General features: G+C 42.0%; 1 protein-coding gene across 1 annotated transcript; it reads left to right on the forward strand.

Annotated features, from left to right (window-relative positions):
• Positions 19–22,940, forward strand: CS (citrate synthase). The gene is made up of 11 exons (XM_013963947.2): positions 19–247; positions 11,313–11,363; positions 12,011–12,118; positions 12,829–12,894; positions 13,205–13,336; positions 13,953–14,141; positions 19,256–19,455; positions 20,287–20,416; positions 20,532–20,633; positions 20,834–21,043; positions 21,356–22,940. Exons 1-11 carry the CDS (start codon positions 206–208, stop codon positions 21,524–21,526), a joined length of 1,401 nt encoding a protein of 466 aa, XP_013819401.1. The 5' UTR covers positions 19–205; the 3' UTR covers positions 21,527–22,940.

The following is a 23,545-nucleotide window of genomic DNA, read 5'->3' on the forward strand; positions in this document are numbered from 1 at the left end:
AGCGGGTTCCGGGCGGTAGGCGGGGCCTCACCGAGGACCCCGGGTTGGGCGCCGCCGCCGGCTCATCTACTCTATCCCTCAGCCTCCTCCTTTCAACCTTGTTCCCCTCGTCCGCGCGGCCTCTGGTGCAGCGGCGGCGCCTCTAGTTCCTGCCGCAGCTCTCTTCCCTTCTTCCCTCCCTGGCAGATCCCCGAGTTCGCCCGCCATGGCTTTACTCACTGCGGCCGCCCGGCTATTCGGAACTAAGGTGAGCATCTAGGAGGGACCGTGCGGTTCCAGGGTGGGGCTGAGGCAACTGCAGGCCCTCAAGTCCGGGGTCTCCCTCCCCTACCCAGGCGCACCCCAGCGCGTCTTAAAGGGGCCCTGCGCTTGGCTGGCCGCCTGCCCTGCTTAGAGTTCCCAGGGCTATGTGCCTTCCGGCCCATTGCGGGTGAAGTGAGTGCTGCCCGCCCTGGCCTGAGGTCTTGGGCCGGTGGGGAGGCCGGGCCGAGCTGTCACCAAGCGTGTCAAGGGTGGAAGAGGCGGGGCTGCTTGGCCTTGGAAAAAGGAGTGAAGAACATAGATGTATTCCACTGGAATTAGGGAAAGAGCCCGTTTGGAAGAAGGGGCTGGCTAAGAGAAGTGGCATGGGTGAGCAAATGTGCTCACTCTATCCTGGGCCCGAGCTGGAGCCGTGGCAAATTTCAGCTTCGACTGGGTAGAGAGGTCCTTGTCAGGTTCAGAACTGCCGGCTTCCTCTTCTCCAACCCAGTTATTTAAGCATTTAGTGACCAAGCATAGCAGTTCCTTCTGGAGGAATGCGACTCGGGTCCTCTTTGTCCTTGGGACTTTTGCAGTTACTCTATATAGGAGGAGCTTGGGTGGGGTGGAGGGCTTGTGTAGAACCTTCTGCGATTATCGCATGTGATTGGGGAAAACTCGTTCCTATAAACTGCAGGCTGATAAGTGAAGATAACTGGGCGGGAGATAGTAATTCCAAGGTTACGTGACCGGTCCTACTACTTGCTCACTTAAGTTTTACTGTTGCTTTTAAGTCTGCTCTACCCAAGAAAGGTTCCTCTTTTGGGGGACCCCTTTACTTTTTAAAAATTTATTTGGCTGCAGCACACGGAATCTAGTTCCCTGACCAGGGATGGAATCCAGGCCCTCTGCATTGGGAGCATGGAGTCTAAGCCACTAGGGAAGTCCCATGGGGGGCCCTTTATTTGACTTTTGTTGTTGGGATCATAAGGAATATTGTTGTTTACACAATGTTTTCAATTTCATATTACCAAAATTACTTTTGTCTCTGGGTAACTGGGTCCTTTAAACAGAAAGACTGGTGTGCTGAGGGGTCCCAGCCTTCTAATCCAAACAGGGACAGTCCCACAAGTGACCTTGACTCTGGCAAAGAACTTACACTTCTTTTTTCTGCAGTCAAATTAAAGCTGCCAGCACCTAAGGGGAGGAAAGGAAAAACCTAGAAAGGTTTTGGCTTACAGTGTGTTATCTTGAATGGTTGGCAGATAAGGTAAAGCCTGTAGCATTTACAGGTTTTTCCAGGTACTCAGCAGCAGCAGCACAGTGGAGGCTGACCATTTAGGAGATACTTGTCTCACTTGATGATAGTTCCTTCCACTACCAGGGAACAGGGAAAGGAAACCTCTTGGGAAATGAAACAAGTTCTGGATAGTGTTTTGGCAGAATAGGAGATACTATAATTAGCTCATTCCAGAGCTGCTAACTACAGTTTGAAACTCCCTTTGGAATTTACATTTGAATTTAGTTTTTCTCTTAAACCTCTGGGGAAAGAAACTCAGAAAGTTTTTGAATTGACAAGGCAACCTAATTGTAGTGATCATTATTCTTTTGTTTACTTTCCTGTTGGACCTGAGGATCCTAGAAACCTGTATATTGGAAGCCCTTAGAAGGCTTTCAACCCTTATAAAAAGCTCAACAGACCGAGGAGTGGAAACTCCCTGAGATCTAAGCAGTATAGCCAGAATACCAAGAAGTCTTTCAATTTGACAGCATTGCTAGCACCTGCCTGAACTTTCCAGATTAGCCTACAGCTTAATCGTGCTCAGTTTTTCTTTTGCTATTAAGGTAGGCTTTAGAAGGCAAAAATAGTCTTCTAGCCTACCACTTTGATTCTCAAAGTCAGGTGTAATTCACTTTTCTGAGAAAACTTTTTAACCTTGCTAGGAGACACAAATGCTAATAATTGTTCTGTTGTTCCACCCTGCCCACTGTCAGGTAATTTAATGAGCACCTGAGTTGAAGAGACCACCTCATTCAGAACCTTAAGGTTATTTGACTTCTTGTTTATCTGAATGAATTTCTAGTAAGCAATGGCTTTAGTATTAGCTGTGGGTGCCTTCGCTTTGTGCTGAGTTGGGAATTAGAGTAGATCCACCAATTAACTTCTGCATTCTTAATACCAAAGTGACAGACAGCCCTACTTCTTGTATCTTTGAGAATTATTCCTCTAAGCTGTTTGATAACTTTAGTTAAGTCAATCCAAAAGTGTTTATAGATTATTTCTAGACTTTTTCAAGACACTTTACAGCAAGCCCACACCACTACACATCTCTTCTGTAAATTCAAACCTGAAACTGGGTTCTACACAACTGAGTCAATTTGTCCTTTGAAATATTAGTTAAGCTTAAAGCCTAATACTTGTTAAGGGCAAACTCTCAAACTTCTTTGATTCTCTCTACCCAAAGTAATGGCAACTGCCTGATGGCTTACTAGATGAATCAAAGATGACCAGTGGAGAGCGATGCCTCAGCCTGTGCTAGTGGTCGAGTGATTGTATTTGTTCTTCCTTGGGGTCTTTCGATTAGTAGTGTTGAATGCGTGGGTGTGGGGAGGCATTGACATAAGCAGGGATTAAGCAGGTAATCAGAAGGGAAGGCTGACATTCCAAGTGGGCAGAAGGCGGGAAACCAGACTTGGTGGAGCTTCCTAAAGCCACAGAGTAATTCCTTCTGCCCTGTTTTTGATGCCTTATGTAATAGAGTTGAATAGGATTTGAGTGAAATTAAAACCAGTAGAGAGACAACTTTAGCAGCAGATCTTAGGATCTGTTTTTCAGTTCTTCCATGAACTTGCCTGAATTCCTATACTTCTTTTAACATGTTATTATTTTAAAGATCTGTGAGTAAGTTCACAGTGCGCATCATCAACTGGGGTGGCTTGTTTACACTGCACATTTATGAATCCTATATGCAGATTCTGGATCAGCAGAGGTGGGGTGGGTCTGGAAATTTGTGTTTTTTCAAGTGTCCCAGTTGGCTGCTTTGGTGATCCCCTCCTGTTGGGCCAGTAAAGCCACATGCAGTCCTTTTTGGTTGTAACTATATTTAATATATATGTGTGTGTGTGTTTGGGCTTTTCTTTTTAATTAGTGATTTTTTTAATAAATATGTATTTATTTTGATTGCATCGGGTCTTAGTTGCAGTACACAGAATCTAGCACAGATTTTCTAGTTGTGTCACATGAGCTTAGTTGCTCCTTGACAGGTGGGATCTTAGTTCCTCAACCAGAGATTGAACTTGCGTCCTCTGTATTGCAAGGCAAATTCTTAACCACTGGACCACCAAGGAAGTCCCTAACTAGTGATTATTTTTAAATGACTTCAAAAGTAGCTATAGTCTGTTTTAGACTATTTTCTCTAGATAGGTGTTTCAGTTCAGTTCAGTCGCTCAGTCGTGTCCGACTCTTTGCGACCCCATGAATCACAGCACACCAGGCCTCCCTGTCCATCACCAACTCCCGGAGTTCACTCAGACTCACGTCCATCTAGTGGGTGATGCCATCCAGCCATCTCATCCTCGGTCGTCCCCTTCTCCTCCTGCCCCCAATCCCTCACAGCATCAGAGTCTTTTCCAATGAGTCAACTCTTCACATGAGGTGGCCAAAGTACTGGAGCTTCAGCTTCAGCATCATTCCTTCCAAAGAAATCCCAGGGCTGATCTCCTTCAGAATGGACTGGCTGGATCTCCTTGCAGTCCAAGGGACTCTCAAGAGTCTTCTCCAACACCACAGTTCAAAAGCATCAATTCTTCGGCGCTCAGCCTTCTTCACAGTCCAACTCTCACATCCATACATGACCACAGGAAAAACCATAGCCTTGACTAGACGGACCTTAGTCGGCAAAGTAATGTCTCTACTTTTGAATATACTATCTAGGTTGGTCATAACTTTTCTTCCAAGGAGTAAGCGTCTTTTAATTTCATGGCTGCAATCACCATCTGCCATGATTTTGGAGCCCAAAAAAATAAAGTCTGACACTGTTTCCACTGTTTCCCCATCTATCTCCCAGGAAGTGATGGGACCAGATGCCATGATCTTCGTTTTCTGAATGTTGAGCTTTAAGCCAACTTTTTCACTCTCCCCTTTCACTTTCATCAAGAGGCGTTTTAGTTCCTCTTCACTTTCTGCCATAGGGTGGTGTCATCTGCATATCTGAGGTTGTTGATATTTCTCCTGGCAGTCTTGATTCCAGCTTGTGTTTCTTCCAGTCCAGCGTTTCTCATGATGTACTCTGCATAGAAGTTAAATAAGCAGGGTGACAATATACAGCCTTGATGTACTCCTTTTCCTATTTGGAACCAGTCTGTTGTTCCATGTCCAGTTCTAACTGTTGCTTCCTGACTGCATACAGATTTCTCAAGGGGCAGGTCAGGTCAGATGGGTGTTTAGCAACTATTAAAGAACAATAAGAATTTCTCTGAAAGAAAAATTAGGATTCAGTTCTCTCCTAAGGCTGAATTGGTGTCCTTTGCGGTCTTCTTCATTGAATAATCAGCAAACCTTTAGAGAAGGGTCTGTTAGACAATGGGAGTTGGGCAGAATTATTAAGGGAATTCTTGTGAGTACGAAGGGCATCAGAGTACGAAATCTAAAGATTTCTCTGCTCAGGCTGTTGAATGGCCTGACCAAGTAGTGCAAGTAGACCTCCAATATTACCCTTGTGAAACACAGATGTTAAATGGCTTTAGTTCTCTGACCTGGTTCTGGGCAGAGAGGAGTCTTTGTCCTGTGTGTGTTCGTTTTTACTTAATGCAAGTTGTTTCTTCTGCACTGGAAGCCTTCATAGCACAAGATTTTTCTTGCAGTTATTAGAGAATTGTGTTGTTTCATCAACTAAGCCAGTTCTGCTGGCTTGGCAAGCTCTGATCTTTTGTTAATGGACAAGGGCTCTAATAAAATCAGGAGCGTCTCTCACAAGTTTTTTTAAAGTTAATTTTCAAATTGAGGTGTAGCTGATTTACAGTATTTCAGGTGTACAACATGGTAATTCACAATTTTGTAGATTATATTCCATTTATAAATATTATGTATTGCCTATGTTCCCTATACTGTACAACATATCCTTGTAGCCTATTTATTTTATACACAGTAGTTTGTAGGCTCACAAATTTGATGTTGGAGCTCCTGGGTATGTGCCAGGACATGTTCTGAATGTGTGTTTGATGGAGTATTGAAGGAAATTTGGCTTTTCCCTTGTAGAGTAAGGGTCCTAGATGTGGATCAATGATGATACTAGGCTAATAGGAGTAAGAGAGAAGTGACTACATTATTAAGTAAGTGCTTATCCAAATGGGATTCTACTGTTTGCAGAATCTGGGGGAGAAGGGAGTAGTTTTAATTGATTTTTGTTAGGGGATTTGGTCAATACCCTAAAGTATTATAAGCAAATCTTTGGCAGAATTTCCTGCATGTTTTATTTGTCCTTTTCCTCCCTTGGCCTTTTAAGATAGAGGTTCCCTTAATTGTATTTTTCCATCCTAGCATAGCACATTTGACAGCTGCAGCCCATTTCTATCAGTAATAGCCCCCTCACTAAAAGTTATTGGCATGCGATGGCAGCATGTGGGGTTTGAAAAAGCCTTTTAGTGATGGTAATTCCCACCACCCTGTAGAGAATTCTGGCAGACAGAAGCTGTGAGCCTGGCCCTTGTCTCTGGAAGTAGCTCTTACCATCTCTCCCCATGAAGCAGCTGACCTACTGAGGGAGATGATTCCCTGATTCACCTGACAGCTGCCTTTCCCATAGGATGACTCCGCACGTGGCACATAACCAGAAGCCAAAGCTCAGTTGCCACACCTCCAGAATTGGGGGGAGGAGCTAGGAGTTGAAAGTTCCGGGATGACTCAGAGATTTGTAAGCTGGCCTGTTCTATCTGTGAGTATAGCCTGAATGCACTGTACAAAAGCCATTTAGCAGCTTTCACTGGCAGCCAGGAGGTAGATGAGATGAGGTGTGTAGCCTAAGGTAGGACCGCCCTCTAACACCTTCTGCTGGTGTTAGATTATAGTTAGTTAAATTTGTTTCCTCTCCCTGAGACTCTTGGTCAGGAGGCCCTTCAGAAAGTTGGGGCTTTATTTCCTGTTCTTCAGCTACAGGGAATTATTGACAGACTTGACTGTCTTTTTCCTGGGATCCAGCTCCACGAGAGAGTTGTGACACAAGTTGGCAGGTAATAAGCCGACACATAACTAAGAAACACGCTTACTGATCTCAGCTATGCAGAAGGCACTGCTCTAGATGCTCTCAAGCAAATTATTTCATATAGTCCACTTGTCTACCCTGAAATTGGCTTTATTACCAATTCTGAGATGTCAAAATTGAAACTAGAAGTTAGGCCATAGAGCCATGGTAGCACAGCTGAATAGCAGCAGGACCTGGATCCAGGCCTTGACTCTTGAGAACACCACATCCTAGACTCCTGGTGTTCTCCCCCTGCTTCCTTGCTTAACACTTTAAATCATGGTTGTTTCTCAAACTTAAATACTGTTCATAGGAATCAACCTAGTGAGTTTGTTAAACTACAGATTTGGATTCAATAGGTCTGAGGTGAAACTCAAGATTCTGCATTTCTGACAAGCTCCAGGTAACGGTAATATTGCTGGCCAGGCAGTCATATTTTTTAAATAGCAAGGTTTTTATGTACCTTTATATATATGTCCTTGTTGGAACCTTAGGATCAGACTTTGGAGCCAAGTAGCTTGAGTGTTATCCTAGATGTGGAGAGGGAAAGGGAAACAGTAATAGTTTTGCTTTAGATGTCTCAGTTATTTAGTAATGGAGCTGGGACTGGAACCCAGATTTCCTTTCCTAATTCCAAGCCATGTGCTCTGTCTTCTACATCATTAGGTAAAGTTATCCTAACCTGAATTTTTTCCAATATTCTCTCCATATTGATTGTTTTTAAAATCCGTCATATTTCTTTAGTTTTTCTTTCCCTCTAGGCTGCAGGGTGAGCTAAAATATGACTAAACTTGATATTAAAGAGTGCTGGAAAGTAGCCATACTATTTAATTTTCTGTATTTATTAAATAACAAATACAGAGCCCTTGGTGCTGTGTGCCAGGCATGATCATAAGTGCTTCATAAATATTGACTTAATTCACCCTCCTAGCAGTGCTTTGAGGTAGGTTCAGTTATATCCATTTTACAAATATTTTCTCAGGTCCTTTCTCTCTCCTCCTTCTGGGACCTGTGTAATGCGAATGTTGGTGCATCTAATATTGTCTCAGACGTCTCAGACTGTCCTCATTTCTTTTTTTCATTTATGTCTTCAAGCTCACTTACCTGTTTCTTCTGTGTCACTTATTCTGCTATTGATTCTTATTTAAGTTATTGTATTGTTTAACTTTCCTGGTGGCTCAGATGGTAAAGTGTCTGCCTACATTGTAGGAGACCCGGGTTCGATCCCTGGGTAGGGAAGATCCTCTGGAGAAGGAAATGGCAACTCACTCCAGTATTCTTGCCCGGAAAATCCCATGTACAGAGGAGCCTGGTAGGCTACAGTCCATGGCATTGCAAAGAGTTGAACACGACTAAACTTATTGTTTATCTGTTTGTTCTTTAGTTTGTTGTTAAATATTTATAGTGTGTTGAACAGTGCCTCTTCTTTTTCCAAGATCTTGGATCATCTTTACTATCTTTACTTTGAATTCTTTTTCAGGTAGATTGTTTACATTTTAGAGATAAGGAAATTAAAGCACAGAAAGATTAAATGACTTGGCTAGGGTCACACAACCAGAAGTATAGTAGGAACAGAATGTTCTACCTTCACTTTGGAGCTACATAGCCATGCTGTTCACACACTAGCATTATTTTTGCAAATTGGAGATCTGGCTAAGAAGTGTTGCAGATGGAGCTTAGGGACAGTTGAGATCAGCTCTCCTCAAGTTAACTTTAAGGTGCCTCATTAAATGGCAAAGACACGCTCTACAAAGGAAATTAAGACTTTGCTGGTGGTGGAAGTATGGTGATACTTTCCATCTGATGCCTTTAAATGATGTTGCATTTTTATAGCCTTGTTAGTTGACCTTCCACCCTTTTCTTTCTGATTTCCTTTTTTTTTAACCTTAAGTGAAGTAAAAAGAGAGGGAAACTCATTGATTCTAGTAGTTCTCTTATAAGGGGAAAAAACTGTTTTTGTTTAATGTTCATACAGGCATATTGGTGGAATAGAGAGACCTCCATTCTGAGAGAATTTCATTTTCATCTTAAGATCAGGCTTTCATTCTGTCAGCTTAGCTTGGATACATTTTTTTTTTCTTTTGCCTAAGATTTAACCTTACATTATTCTTACAATGTCTTCCTCTTGCCAGTGAAGTAACCAGCCATTATAGAAACTTAAAGATGTTTTAGAAGTGAAAAAATTATCATTATGGAGAGATTTCAACTTCTTTTTTCTCTCAGATGGTATAGCCATCTCCCCTATAGCCTCTTTAAAAGCAAACCCACATAACCAACTACCCACAATTAAAGGGTCTGCTGAGTGCTGATGTGGTCTCCAGGAAATGGGGCTTCTATAATAGGGGATCTGTGGGACCGTGGAGCATGGGATAGCTTGAACATGGAAAGTGCTGTAGAAGAGTAGTTTGAACCCACTCAAGGTTTTCCCTTGTTCACTTTTTGATGACTAGTAAGATAAAGGAAATAGGTATTTCCTGAGTGCTGGGTCCACTCCCATTCACCCCGTGTGGGATGAACAGGCTAAATAGCTATTTGTGCTGTGTACTTTCTGCCCAAATGGTCCTCAGTGAACTAGAGGACATTCTTTAGAAATTTAATGAGAGGAGTCCCAAGCAGTCCTCATTAACAATTTGAGGGCTTCCCCCTTTGTTTTAGGGCCACATTAGCTTGCCTTGTGTTCTCTGAATTTAGCTTTGGATATTCTTGCCTGGGAAATCCCATGGACAGAGGAGCCTGGCAGGTTACAGTCCATGGGGTCACAAAGAGTCAGACACAACTGAGTGACTTCTCTTTCTTTTGATTGTTTTTAAAATAAAGTTTTCTGAAGGGTCTCTTCCCTTTTCATTTCTTCCTCCTGCCCCAGCAGAAAGAGGGGTATGAAATTCTAAAAGCCTCAGGCACTACTCAGTCTAACCTTAAGCATGTGATGTTTTGGAAGTTATACAATACCACTAGTTCAGATGATTTCTAGCACAGTCAGACAGCAGTGCAATACAGTCGGCCCTTTTTATCCATGGATTTTGCACCTGTGAGTACAACCAACTGCGGATCGAACATATTTTTTTAATTCCAGAAAGTTCCAAAAAGCAAAACTTTCACTTGCCATGTGCTGACTATTGGCATAGCATTTACTTTGTACTTTTAACTATACAGCATTTACATTGCCCTAGGTATTATAAGTAATTTAGAGATAACTTAAAGTATATGGAAAAATATGCATAGGTTATATACAAATACTACACCAGTTTATGTAAGAAACTTGAGCTTCCTCAGATTTTGCTATCTGTTGAGGGTGGGGAGGTCCTGGAACCAATTACCCCTTGAATACAGAGGGATGACTGTAGTTACTTAAAAAAGTATCTCTAACCTTTTGGCAAAAGGAGAGGTATAGACTTGTTGCATGGTTTTTGTGTGTGTGTGTGTGATCTTTAGTTTGCAAAGTGCTCCCACATCCGTTGTAATTTAATCATCACAAGACAGCCCTGTGGGATATAGTGGGTATCAGCACCATTTTATAGATGAGGACCCTGGGGCTTATTTTTACTATCTAATTTATCTTCAAAATAATCTCATGAAGAAAAGCCAGCCTCCTTGCCTAAGTCCTTACAATTTGGTAGTAGTACAACTGGTTGTCTTTTTCAAAGGCAGTGGTGAACTTTCTGTTGCAACTCAGCAATCTTCATAGAAAGTTGTGTTTCTTGGGGAGAAAAAACAACTCTGTCTAAATATAGAAAAATATAGCCTAGCTACAAAATATGGAAGCAATCTAACTGTCCATCAAGAGAGGAATGGATAAAGATGTATGTGTTACATACACAATGGAATACTACTAAGCCATAAAAAAGAATGACATTTTACCATTTTCAGCAACATGGATGGACCTGGAGTGTACCATGTGAAGTGAAATAAGTCAGAAAGACAGATGTTGTTTATCACTTACATGGAATTTAAAAAAGAAAACTAGTGAATATAACAAAAAAGAAAAATACAGATACGAGAATAAACTAATGGGTGCCAGTGGGGAGAGTGAAGTGGGGCAATAACTACAAATGGACTATAACCTTCAAAAATTATGAATCATGTTGTATACCTGAGACTTACAGAACACTGTACATCAACTATACCTCAATTTCAAAGAAAATTGTTTGGTACAGGTGTGTAAGTGATAAACTCTCAGGTTTTGTTTACCTGAAATGTCTTTATTTTGCCTCCTTTAAGAGTTTTTTCTTTCTCACCTGGGTACACAAGTCTAGTAATTTCTCTCAGTATGTTAAAGCTGATTTACCAGTTTTCTAGTTTCCATTGCTGTTGTTGAGCAGTCTGGTTGTTACTTTGTAGATATCCTGTCTTCTCCATGCTTTTTCCAGGAGCATTTCAGGTAGTGTTGTAAAAGGTTGCTTTCCCCTCTGGACTTTCCTAGACTGGAGAGGTTGAAGTGCTGCCAAAGGACTAGGTGCTGAAGAGAGATTAGCAGCCCGGTCAAGGGACTGATCAGTTTCCTCGTTGCTTTTCTCAGGGCTCCTCAGAGCTACGGAAAGCTAGATTTTTGAAGGACTGGGTACTTTAACAACTGCCTCTGTGCCGTTTCCATTATGCCTAACAAAGCCCAGCCCTTAGAACCCAGGTGATGGGAGAGGCTCTTCGGGGAGTGCAGATGAGGCTGCTGCCTCCAGACTGGAAATTCTTTCCAGGTTGCTCAAGGCCTTATACAGCTTTCATATGTCAAACTGTCCACAGAGGCTAAAATAGAGAGAGAGAGGTTGAGTCATTGTAATTACTTGTTAATACTTAGGAAGGAGGATGATTGTATAAGCTTTTGTGTTTTTTTTGCAGAATGCATCCTGTCTTGTTCTTGCTGCCCGGCATGCCAGTGCTTCTTCCACGGTAAGGTTTGGAAAAGAGGACTGAGGATCATTGAGGCCGCTGGACCCTTGGGTGGGCTACCATCCAGGCTCTTAGCATTATCCCAAGTGTCTCCTGGAGGTGACCAGGACTCTTGTTATAGCCATTATTACTACTGCTATTTTAAGATAGCTAAATCACTGTGGACATGATAAGGGCTGTGGCATTTTGGCTGGAAAGAGTAGCTCCATAATGTACTTCAACGAAAGTACCATTCTCTTCACTGACTATTCAAAACGTTCTGTCCCATAAAAGGAAATGGCTGGAGCTTATGGTACTAATTAGAAAATAGACTGTTCTCAAGTTTATAGTTTAGGGTATAGTAAGTAAAGTAAGTAAATTTACTTACTTTATAGTAAGTAAAGTAAAGTAAATTGTAAAGTAATTCACATATATCATCACTATTCATCTCCAAAACTTTTGTCTTCCCAAATTGAAACTATGCATTAAACAACTCCCCATTCCCTTCTTCCTCTGCCTAATTCTTTTACCCTTATCTCTACAGAGCAGTTGACCAGGCTTCCCTGACAGAGAAAGCCAAATTCTAAAAAGCAGTCTTAACATATCAACTTTGCAGAAATACAATCAATATTTTGATTATCACTTAGCCTTTCTACTTCTCTTTTTAGAATTTGAAAGACATATTGGCTGATCTGATACCTAAGGAGCAGACCAGAGTGAAGGCCTTCAGGCAGCAACATGGCAAGACGGTGGTGGGCCAGATCACTGTGGACATGGTGAGGGCTGTGGGGTTTGCCTGGAAAAGGAGCTCGGCAACACACTGGGACAGAAGCACCACCCTCCTCACTGACCATTCAGAGCATTCTGCCCCACATGGGGAAATGTTGAAGCTAATGGTGTCTGTTAGAAATTAGACTGTTCTTTTCTACAGATTTCATAGTTGAGGCTAACCTAATTCATGTATGGGAAAGGATGAATGAAGTTCCTATTACTTTTCCCAACCCCTCAGCTTTTGGGCCCAAGGTTCTCTGTCTCTGAATTGATCATCCAGTTAGACCATAGCTCTAGCTGGCCTTATAGAACAGCTTTAGGATGGTTTTTTCTTCAGTTCTGAGAATCTCAGCAGCTCAGATGATAATTTCATAACACTATTTAGCCATTGATCTCCATCTTCTTTCCCTATAGTCAATCCCATTCTGTTTACTTTGGTTGGTGGGAATGAGGGGAGAAGGGTGGGCAGGAGAAAAAAATAACAAAAGGGAGCATAGGCAGAAACACTAAAGATAGTGATTTCTCAACTTAAAAAATTCATTTCCAGTGTTAGCAGTTTTCCTTTCAAAATTACATTCTATAGAAAGTTAACTCAGAAGTCTCCCAAAGTTTTGCAAGTCAGAGACTAAATTTTCTCCCCCAGATCCCATGAAGCTCTAACAAACTCTTGCCTGAATTACTTGGACAACTTGTTACGTCCTCTTCTTTTCTTTAGATGTATGGTGGCATGCGAGGCATGAAGGGATTGGTATATGAAACATCAGTTCTTGATCCTGATGAGGTAAGAGACCTCCTGTCGATCGCTAGTAATCACTGACTTTAGTGAGTTGTGCACACCACGGATTAAATCACTAAGGGTGAGGAGAACAAAATAGGGCACACACCTATATATTTTGAGAGGTGGAAATAGGTACATATGGAATAGCTGAAGAATAACTCTACCTTTTAAATATATCAACTAGTAAAAGTACAAAGCAAGAGTAAGTTACCTGAAGATTTACATTTTGAAAGTTGTAACTTGTTGACAGGTCTGAAGAAAGTGAGATCAGTCAATTTATGTTGAGTTGTAATCCTTACTCCTCTCCCTCAAGGGCATCCGTTTTAGAGGCTATAGCATCCCGGAATGCCAGAAACTGCTGCCAAAGGCTAAGGGGGGTGAAGAACCCTTGCCAGAGGGCTTATTTTGGCTGCTGGTAACTGGACAAATCCCAGCAGAGGAACAGGTAAGCAGAAGGACATTAGCCGTTCTCATTCCCCTCCTTTGCCTTTTTCTAATCTCAAGCACTTAATATTATTCTGGTTATGGGTGGTAGTTTATAGAGGGGAAGGAAATCAGAGCAGAGTTCTGCTTTGTAAGTGGACTAGATTGAAATCTCTTGGATTTCATTTACTTGAAGTTAGTCTTTCCATTTTCTTTATTTTTAATTTTTTATTTTGGTCACACCAGGCAGCTTGTAAGATCTTTGTTACCATTTTGCAAGTTACTCAGAGCCAGAGATTCAACCCAGGCTCCTAGCAGTGAGAGCGCTGAGTCCTAACCACTGGGCCACCAGGGAATACTCATTCTCTTTTTCTCTCATTTTCTCAATTTTGGCTGTGCTGTGCCGTGCCGTGCCGTGCCATGCGCAGGCTTTCTCTAGTTGTGGCACACAGGCTCTAGAGCACGTGAGCTTCTCTGTTCTCCAGCTGCAGCATGTGGGCTTTGTTGCCCGGTAACATGTCCCCTGCATTGGAAGGCAAATTCTTAACCACTGGACCACCAGGGAAGTCCCCTGTTGTCTTTTTATTTGTCTTTTTTTCTCTTGTCTAGTGTTCTGAGCGATGTCTTCCTTTTCACAGGTATCTTGGCTCTCACAGGAGTGGGCAAAGAGGGCAGCTCTACCTTCCCACGTGGTCACCATGCTGGACAACTTTCCCACTAATCTACACCCCATGTCTCAGCTCAGTGCAGCTGTTACAGCTCTCAACAGTGAAAGTAACTTTGCCCGAGCATATTCAGAGGGTGTCAACCGAACCAAGTACTGGGAGGTAGGAAACTTTGCTGTGATGATTGATGTTTGATAGAGATTCAAAGGACCTGAGTGTGAAGAAAGAAAAAGGAATGAAGAATCCTTAGGAAAATTATTACTACCCTGAGTTATGCCACAGATTCGTTTAACAAAATTTTATTGTAAGCTTGCTTTTTATGGGTCATTGGAATTACAAAGATAAATGAAGAATACTTTCTATCACCAAGATTATTGATTTTAGTAAGGGTTATATACACGTAAAAAAAGAATTACAGTTTAGTAATTTTGCTATAATAGAGGTATGTACACAGCACTGTAGGAATATTGAAAAAGGTGTGACTTAATTGCAGGGTCCCTGAGGAAGGTTTCGCAGAGTAGACATACCCTGGCCCCAAAAGATCCTTTCTCCTCTTCTTCAAATGAGAACCTTTTTAAGTTGGAAGAATGGCACCTAAGGCAATTCTGGAATCTAGGAAGGACCAATTGCAGTCAGCCACAGTTTGGGCTAAGCCATCCAGGTAACTGTCAGGAGTGGAAGGGTAGTTAGTATCCTGGAATGAGGATGCAAAAAGCAAATGAGCTTTATTCTCTGAAAACACAGTGTGACTTTCACAGTTTGAACTCTGTTGTGAGAGTATGGGAAGATTGTTGGGCCTTGTCCTAGTGTGTAGGACACACTTCCTGCCCTCCTCTTTCCAATACCTCACAAATACTGTGTAAAGTACAGTTTATCTGGCTAGGTCTACAGAAGGACATTTCTTTTTGTTTGTTTGTTTCTTATTTAGAGACAGGTAGTATAGGAATGGAAAAGTCCCTTTTGGCAAAGCAGATGCATTAAATGATTTTTGACCAGAAGGCCCCTAAAGAGTTCACTGTGAGTTCATACTATTCATAGAATAGTATGGCCCACTTGTCTGATGAAATCTCCTTGGGGTTTTGGCAAATCCCACTCCATTTGATTGGTCAGTGTTTACTCAGTACCAGCTGTGTATACAGAATTGAGTGCTGTTGAGGGAAAGAGGGAGAGAAAGTTTACAATTGACACTAGTCTGGTTGGCTTTGAGGAGAAAGGTATAGGAATGATGCAGACTAAACATCTCCACAAGGGTTTATTTATGAAGTCACAAATCAGCAGATTCAGAAGGCTGTATAACCGGAATTTATTGCTTTTCATTTTCTTTTTAAAATGCTGTTTCAAGTCATTGTTATCTGTGTGGGTCACCATAACAGAAAAGGTTAAATCAAGCCCAGGATCTCTCTTAAAACTTGTTAGTTAGAAACTGACCACTCAGGAGTGCCTGTTACTACTTATGATCTTATGATGCTGTTGCCTTGACGATTGTAGAGTTCTTCATACTTTGCAGTAAATACCTATAAGATATTTCCCAGGTATCCTTCCAGGCTGCGTTGCTTCACACTGTCCTTTACTGAATCAGGAAGATGAATGTTCTCTGCTTGCTCTTGCCTCCGATTCAGTGTACAGGTATTGGTTGGTTGTTCTGCCACCTCTTGGGAGATGTCATTTGAGGGTGGCTGTCTTGAGGCAAAGATTGTATTTCAGGACTTTATCAACCTGGAGACTATTTATAAGCATTACGGATAAATCCGTCAGCCTCAGGGTGTGTGTCTAATAAAAGTTCATACTGAACAAAAGTTAGCTCGAGTAATTGCTCTAGTGGAACTTGGTGCCGGTTTGCTGCCACGTCTTGTCCCTCTCTCAAAGGTCACTGAAGCACTGTTTCAATTTAGTTCTCTCGCTTAATTTAACCATTCTGCTTAAGTAGGATTACATGACAGCATTCACCTGGTTATTTCTGTTTAAAAGTTTATGTTAAAGAGTACATGTGATCCAAGTCTCTTCTAGAATTATCAATTCATGCTGTTTTACATATATCTCAAGAGGATGATCTGCCTAAAGCTTTTCTTCCATAGCAGTTTACATGACTTTAGGTCTTTTTGTAATTGACTTAACTTCACTTGTGACTAGGAGATTACTCTGATGCACAAGCTGTTTAACTGTGAGGTAGCCTTAAGATACTGTTGGATTGGGTAAAATTTGCAAAGTAGCTGACAGATCAGGTTTTTCTAGTAAGGCCTATGAACAGTATGTGTAGGGTTTGAAGCTGTTTATAGTAAAGTCATCATTCCAACACCTAACAAACAGCTCTTGAAAGCATCAGCTTGAATGCTTATACTCATCTGATTTAATCATCAGAACAACCCCATGGGGTAGACCTTACTGTTTATTCTCATTTTACTGAATGGCAAGGTTGAAGATGAGAGAAATAAAGTAGCATGCCCAGGGTCATGCAGCTAGTAGCTGGTGGAGACCAGGTTCAGAATTGAGTTTGCAAATGGCAACCCACTCCAGTACTCTGGCCTGGAGATTCCCAGGGATGGGGGAGCCTGGTGGGCTGCCGTCTGTGGGGTCGCACAGAGTTGGACACGGCTGAAGTGACTTAGCAGTAGCAGCAGCAGGGTCTCTTCACCATTAGTACTGACTCTTCGTTTTCTGTGTCTTCTTAATAATGATTGATAGCTATTAGTAATACAACATTGTAAATCAGCTATACTCCAATAAAAATTTTTTAAAAATGATTGCTTGCTAAACACTTGGCCAGAATTTCTCTAGCCCTAGAGATGCTGGGTCACAGTGATGATTGTGGCCAGTTGTGTTACCTTTATTCCAGGCAGTTGTGGTGGTGGCATGTTTTGTCCTTTTTTTTTTTTTTTCTGAGGGTTTAAAGATGAAGAATGAGTTAGTACCAGTAGCTAAGTAGCACCTCAGTCTTATTTATTAGCTTATTAAAGAAGAAATAAGGAGTTCTCTGTCAGTGTGTTTATCTATTGAATCTCTTGACAGTACAGCTTTCCCACTACAAAAAGCAGGGTAAAGATCCCACACTGTCAGACCTGGTCTGATACTAGCTGCTTCATAAACTTCATCCTCAGTGGTAGAGGTTGAAACAATCTTTTTGTAGTTTCTTTATCAATCGGTCATTCATACTTCACAAATAATTGTGAAAATTAGTACATAGTCCACAGATGCCAGTTGGCCTAGCTCAGGATCTTGTTGTTCTTGGCATTCTGCTAATCAGTCCAGGTCCCTTAGAGCTGCATATCCTTGATGCTTACTTCTGGAAAACATCTACTTCCTTGGGGGATGTAAATCTGCAAGGAGGTGTGGTTAATAGTATGATTATCATGTAAGTAATCTCCTGAGAACTTGTGTTAGCTAAGTACTTCTTGCTTCAAGTAGCTTTTTAATTTTGGCAGTATTCTCATTGAATCTTGGTGGCATTGACAAAATTCAGTGCTGAGTACTTGAGTAATAGATGACTTCACATAGATTATCTCATTTAAGATACCTATTATAGATTTTGTTCTTTGTTCCAGCAGAACTAACAGCTCATGACTTCTTACAGGAAGATTTAGCCAGTTAGCTTGATAGGAGAGCACTATATAATATCATTCAACAAGTATTTCCTCCATGGTTCCTATGTACTGTGGCTGAAAGTAGAAATTTCTTTTTTTTTTCTTTGGCTGCAGGAACTGAAGCCAGGCCTTGGCAGTGAAAACACCGAGTCCTAACCACCGGACCACCAAGGAATTCCTGAATTTTTTTGTTACTAACAGAAAAAATAGGAATTCCCTAGCAATCCAGTGGTTAGGACTCTGCTTCCATTGCAGAGGACGCAGGTTCAGTCCTTGGTCAGTCAACTAAGATCCCATAAAGCTGTGCAGCATGGCCAAAAAAAAAAAACCCTAATAAGTTCCTCCCTAGAGGAACTTAAAATCCCTATGAGAAGATAAAATTGAGACATAAAAGTTGAGCAAACCATTAACATCACAAAAAAACCAGATGTTATATGTTTCTCTTAATAAATGAACATAGCACTATTTATCAAAAAGTCTTGCTAAAAAAAAAAGAAAAAAAATTGAACCTGAATCTGCTCAAGCCTCTATCTCTTATCAGTTTGTCAGAAATAAAATGGACAGAGGGACATGTTAAATGACATCACAGGTATATAACCAGCAAAATATAAACTAAGGGAAATTCTGCAGAACAAATGAGGCTGATTTTCCACAAGTAAATTGCAAAGTTAAAAAAGGACAGCATAAGAGGGAACTTAAATTGATTAAAAACTACTTCAGAGACATCAGACAATTGTAATGTGGGCTATTTTTCAGTAAAACAAACAAATGAGGGGGAGCTTTAATCAATGAATGAGGTGCGGGGGGATTTCAATACTGATTAGTTGATGATATTTAAGATTTGTTAAATTTTTTTTCATTGGGATAATGGTTTTGTGATTTTGATTATGAAGGATCTTTATCTTTTAGAGATACATGCCTAAATATTTACGTTATACATGAGATATCTGGATTCACTCAATAATTTGGGAGATGAGAGGGGAAAGTAAGGGTATAGATGAAATGAGCATGGCCATGAGTTAATAATTTAAGCTAAATGATGCTTATTAGCTGAGTGGGTAACTTTGTGCCCCAATTTTTACAAATGAGGGATATGTTACCTTACAGGACTATTGTAAGAAAAGAAAAAACTGAAAATAATCTATTTAGCACAGTACCTGTTATATAGTAAGTGCTTTAAAAATGGAAGCCTTTGTTAATAACTAATGATTGAATGTCACTGTTTGACCCTTAGCATATATGGTGAATTTTCTTTAAAAGATGGAACATAAAATTATTAAATAACCTAATGTCTTAGCATATTCTTTGAGTGCAAAGTCATATAGTGGAAAAGATCATGTTTAAACATGTAAGCGTTTGAAATCTGACTTTGGCATTGACTGAATGCTCTGAGGTTCAGTTCCCTTTTCTGTAAAATGAAGGTCATTATATATTTTGTAGAATGGAGAAAAATTGGGAATTCTATTTTAATATACACGGGATACCACGTGTAACTCCCGTGATGCAGTGCTGGGGTCATAACAGTTACTCAGTTACATGGTCATGCTGTTACTCCATATATAACCACCCAGCATATAATCCAAATATCGGTATCAATCCAAGAGCTGAATCCATGGAGAAGAGACACCATCCCTGCCTAACTCTTCTTTGTTGATAATTCCTCTTCTTTTTTCTCCATTTTCCTTTTCTCACCATCAGTTGATTTATGAAGACTGTATGGATCTGATCGCAAAGCTTCCTTGTGTTGCAGCAAAGATCTACCGGAATCTGTACCGAGAGGGCAGCAGTATTGGGGCCATTGACCCTAAGCTGGACTGGTCCCACAATTTCACCAACATGTTAGGCTATACTGATGCTCAGTTCACGGAGCTCATGCGCTTGTACCTCACCATCCACAGGTGAGGGAGACCCAGCCACCAGGTTGCTGGATTGGTGGTGAATATCAAGAGAAACTCCTTGGGACCTCCCTGGAAGTCCAGTGGTTAAGACTCCACACGTCCACTGCAGAGGGTGTGGGTTCAATCCCTGGTCAGGGAATTGAGATCCTGCATGCCGCACAGTGCACCAAGAGAAAAAAAAGGAAAAGCTCCTTAACATTCTCATCTTTTGGGAACAGGTGTAGGCAGCAAGGAGACAGAAGCACAGAATATGGAATGATACAAAGCATGAAAGGGGTCTGGTAAAGGCACAAGAGGTCTAGTGAGATTACCATAACCACACTAAGAATAAGCTAGTGCTTCTAGCTTGGAGAAGGAAATGGCAATCCACTCCAGTACTACTGCCTGGAAAATCCCATGGACAGAGGAGCCTGGTAGGCTACAGTCCATGGGCTCGCAAAGAGTCGGACACGACTAAGCGAATTTTCTTTCACTTTCTAGCTAGGAAAAGGTACTAGCTGTTCACTTTAGATGAGCCCTTTGGCTTCCCAGGAGCTCCCTCTTCTGGCCATTGCTGTTAAAGCTTCAGTGAAAGTCAGGGAGCATGGCACACAGGCTGGGCATCATCAACCAGTAACCTTTCCAGCTCTGTGGATTAGTGAACAAAGGCTGATAATAACATTGGGACATCTCTTACAAGAGCTTATGTATAAATGACTGGCTCTAGGCTGGTGTGAGCCCATAGCTAGGCAAATATGTGACAGTAAGAGAACAGCGAGGTCCCTGCTAGCATAGTCTGCCCCTTTTTCTCCTTTCTCTGGGCCTTGATTCTCCTTTCTTACTTCCCCACAGTGACCATGAAGGTGGCAATGTAAGTGCCCACACCAGCCACTTGGTGGGCAGTGCCCTTTCAGACCCCTATTTGTCCTTTGCGGCAGCCATGAATGGGCTGGCAGGGCCCCTGCATGGACTGGCGAATCAGGTAAGACTCTTCTTCTCCTGCTACATGGTTTTCTCACTGACATGCTTTTGTTTCTGATCCTGGCATTCTCTCCTGCCGGATACAGTGACATTTATTCTCTAACCCTTCCCCATAGGAAGTGCTTGTTTGGCTGACACAACTTCAGAAGGAAGTTGGCAAGGATGTGTCAGATGAGAAGTTACGAGACTACATCTGGAACACACTCAACTCAGGACGGGTGAGCAGAGATACTCAGCAACTAAGGAAGACGCTAAGACTAAAGTTCAATAAATTGAAAGAATGAAGGAGAAAACAATGAGATAACTCCCTAAATTAGAGGAGATTTCTTTTCCATTTGTCTGCCGTGAAGAATTTAGAAAAGGCAAAAATTTCTGCCTGAGAATACAACTGGTTTTCCCCCGACCCCATCCTTTGCAGGTCGTCCCGGGCTATGGCCATGCAGTACTAAGGAAGACTGATCCGCGATACACCTGTCAACGAGAGTTTGCTCTGAAACACCTGCCTCAGGACCCCATGTTTAAGCTGGTTGCTCAGCTGTACAAGATTGTGCCCAATATCCTCCTAGAGCAGGGCAAGGCAAAGAATCCGTGGCCCAATGTAGATGCTCACAGCGGGGTGCTGCTCCAGGTGAGTCCTCCCTTCCCTGCTTTCCTCTAATTTATACCATCCCCTACTGTTCTCTGCCATGCACAAAATCAACTCCCTAGTCAGAGCCAGGATTCTCCCACCTCCTTCCTTAACCCTGTGGATAAAGTTGCCTGTGGTGTAGAAAGTGTGGGCTGGAGGGAAGGGATGATGATTTGCTTTCAGAATCCAGTTGCTATACTTTTCCCAGTCATTTCTATTTAAGGCTAACTGGGTTAAGGCTTTTAATCACCCTGGACTTGTACATGCAGCTACCTGTGGGGCTTTAACACTTTTTTCTCTTTTACCTTACAGTACTACGGCATGACGGAGATGAATTACTACACAGTCCTGTTTGGGGTATCACGGGCACTAGGTGTATTAGCACAGCTCATTTGGAGCCGAGCCCTAGGCTTCCCTCTAGAGAGACCCAAGTCCATGAGCACAGACGGTCTGATGAAGTTTGTGGACTCTAAGTCAGGGTGAAACGAAGACGGGGAGGAAACTATCCACCAGAGAGTGAGGGATCCTTAAAAAAAAAAGTATACTTTTGTTTCGGGGCTTTTAAAGACTTAAGATTAAATTGTATCTGAGGCACTGATCATAAGTTTGAGGTTAAAATATAAATTAAGATTTTTAAAAGAAGAAAAGCAACCCCTTCTCCCCTGACCAGCCCCTTCCCCTGCCTGGTGTGAGTTGCCGTCAGCTGTAGGATGACCGGGACTAACGCATGTAGCGTGGGCTAGGTTTGCCCTCACCCCCATCTTCAGAGTGAGAGCTTGGCTCCTCTTTCCCTAGGTCAAAGCTGGGTGCAGAGAATTTGCCGTCACTTCAGAGCTTTTGATTCTACTCTGTCCACCCTTTAACAGGCCAGGAAACGAGGACTCTGCCCCTTCTGTTTCCATAGGAATCATGTTGGATTGTCAGCTGTGCTAAGCCCCATTAACCTCTCCCATGCACACAGACACTTCCTAGCAAGATCTATTGGTGATGCTGTGGCCTTTTTGTTGTTGTTGTTAAGCTACCAGATGATCATAAAGGCCATGGTATATCTTGTGACTGGCAACCAATATTTGGTTTTTATTTTTCTTTTTTAAAATTATCCTATTAAAATTAAGATCTAGGAGTGTTCTATTCCCCATTACTTGAATACTCACCTCTTTCCAGATTTTCTATACCTACTGCACCTCAAGCCAAGGTTGCTGTGGACCTTCCCGTCTTGGTCCTTCCTAGAGACCTCTTTTCAGCAGGTATATACAGCACTGTCTAATATGTGGTCTTTCCTAGTTATTTGGCTTGATCAGTGCTTAATGTGAACTAAGTTTTTACTTCCTTGGAACACAAACCACTACCCTCTGACCTTTTTTTTTTCCCCTTTAATATGCTATGGGCTATAGAACAGGGACTTAGGAAAGACCAGCATGATATCTTCATGGCCTGATCCCAGGAGTACTAGTACCTCTTTCTGAACAGGAAAATGATTTTTAAGATTGGACATGGCCTCCTTTGACTATCAGGTGCTGGGGCTGAGGACATTAAAAATAGTAAACCTCCCTCCTCATCCCCTGCCACAAGCCAATATCCCTTTATTTATCAAGGTTCTTATCCTGTCCCTTCTCCAAGAGCTCACAGTACACTGTTTGTTTTAGAAGCCCCATATGCACAGGTTTCAAGTGACTCAGAAGGTTCTACTGCCTTTTTAAGAAAGGATTAAAAATACACTCCTGCTGTGCCCCCTTCCTCCCTTGCAACTCCTGCCTGTGTTTGTGTGGATCCCTAATCCCCAGAACCATGCTGTTGAGATGGATAATACTGTCTGTAAACCCTTGGGTAACTGTCAACGATGCAGACTTCAGGTTGTTCTGTATAAAATGCAAAATAAATGTTTTTATTAACAATGCTTGAGCCTATTAAATGAGGCCTGGAAGAGTCTCCATTCTGAGGTAAGGAGTCTGGCTAGCAAGATCCTAGATTTAGTAGGTTATAAGTTATCCTGTGCATCACTTTATCTTTAGGCATGTTTGGCACTCACCCTAATCAGAAGGCAGGTTCCCTGTGAGATTTCCAAAGAAGATTGCTGCTATCTTAATGGTTAGAAGTCCTTGACCTTTAGCCCCCATCCTTCCTAAATTTGTTGTAAAGTAGAACACTCAAGGACTAGAGCCGAGACCTCACAACTGCTTAGGTCACTAATCCAAGGAAGCTGGTCCAGCCCAGTGGGTGAAAGGAAACGATACCAAGGGCAGTTAGGGTAGGACAGCTAGCTGACTCTGGATCTGACCCTCCAGAGGGCTCTGGAGCTTTGTGGAATGCCGATTCTTCTTTGCTGCCTCCCTTACAGATCCCCCAGAATAAGAGGTGGTCTGGAGGGCATCAGTTATATGGGAGGTCTGAGACCAGATTACTCTGTCCTGAGACTCCTGCTGCAACTGACCTTCTGAAAAAGTCTATAAATAGGCAAGGGAGTGGGTACTAGGTCCTGGCTTGTAGAATGTGCTACTATAG

Source organism: Capra hircus, chromosome 5 (assembly GCF_001704415.2).
Source record: "Capra hircus breed San Clemente chromosome 5, ASM170441v1, whole genome shotgun sequence".
In the NCBI taxonomy this organism is placed as follows: Eukaryota; Metazoa; Chordata; class Mammalia; order Artiodactyla; family Bovidae; genus Capra; species Capra hircus.

What these genes read in the sequence shown, in the direction of transcription:
- CS (XM_013963947.2), top strand. Translation starts at nt 206, where the DNA reads ATGGCTTTACTCACTGCGGCCGCCCGGCTATTCGGAACTAAG. An exon ending in ATGCCAGTGCTTCTTCCACG is followed by an intron (nt 11,364 to 12,010) that starts GTAAGGTTTGGA and finishes TTCTCTTTTTAG; the next exon opens with AATTTGAAAGACATATTGGC. An exon ending in TTGTACCTCACCATCCACAG is followed by an intron (nt 19,456 to 20,286) that starts GTGAGGGAGACC and finishes ACTTCCCCACAG; the next exon opens with TGACCATGAAGGTGGCAATG.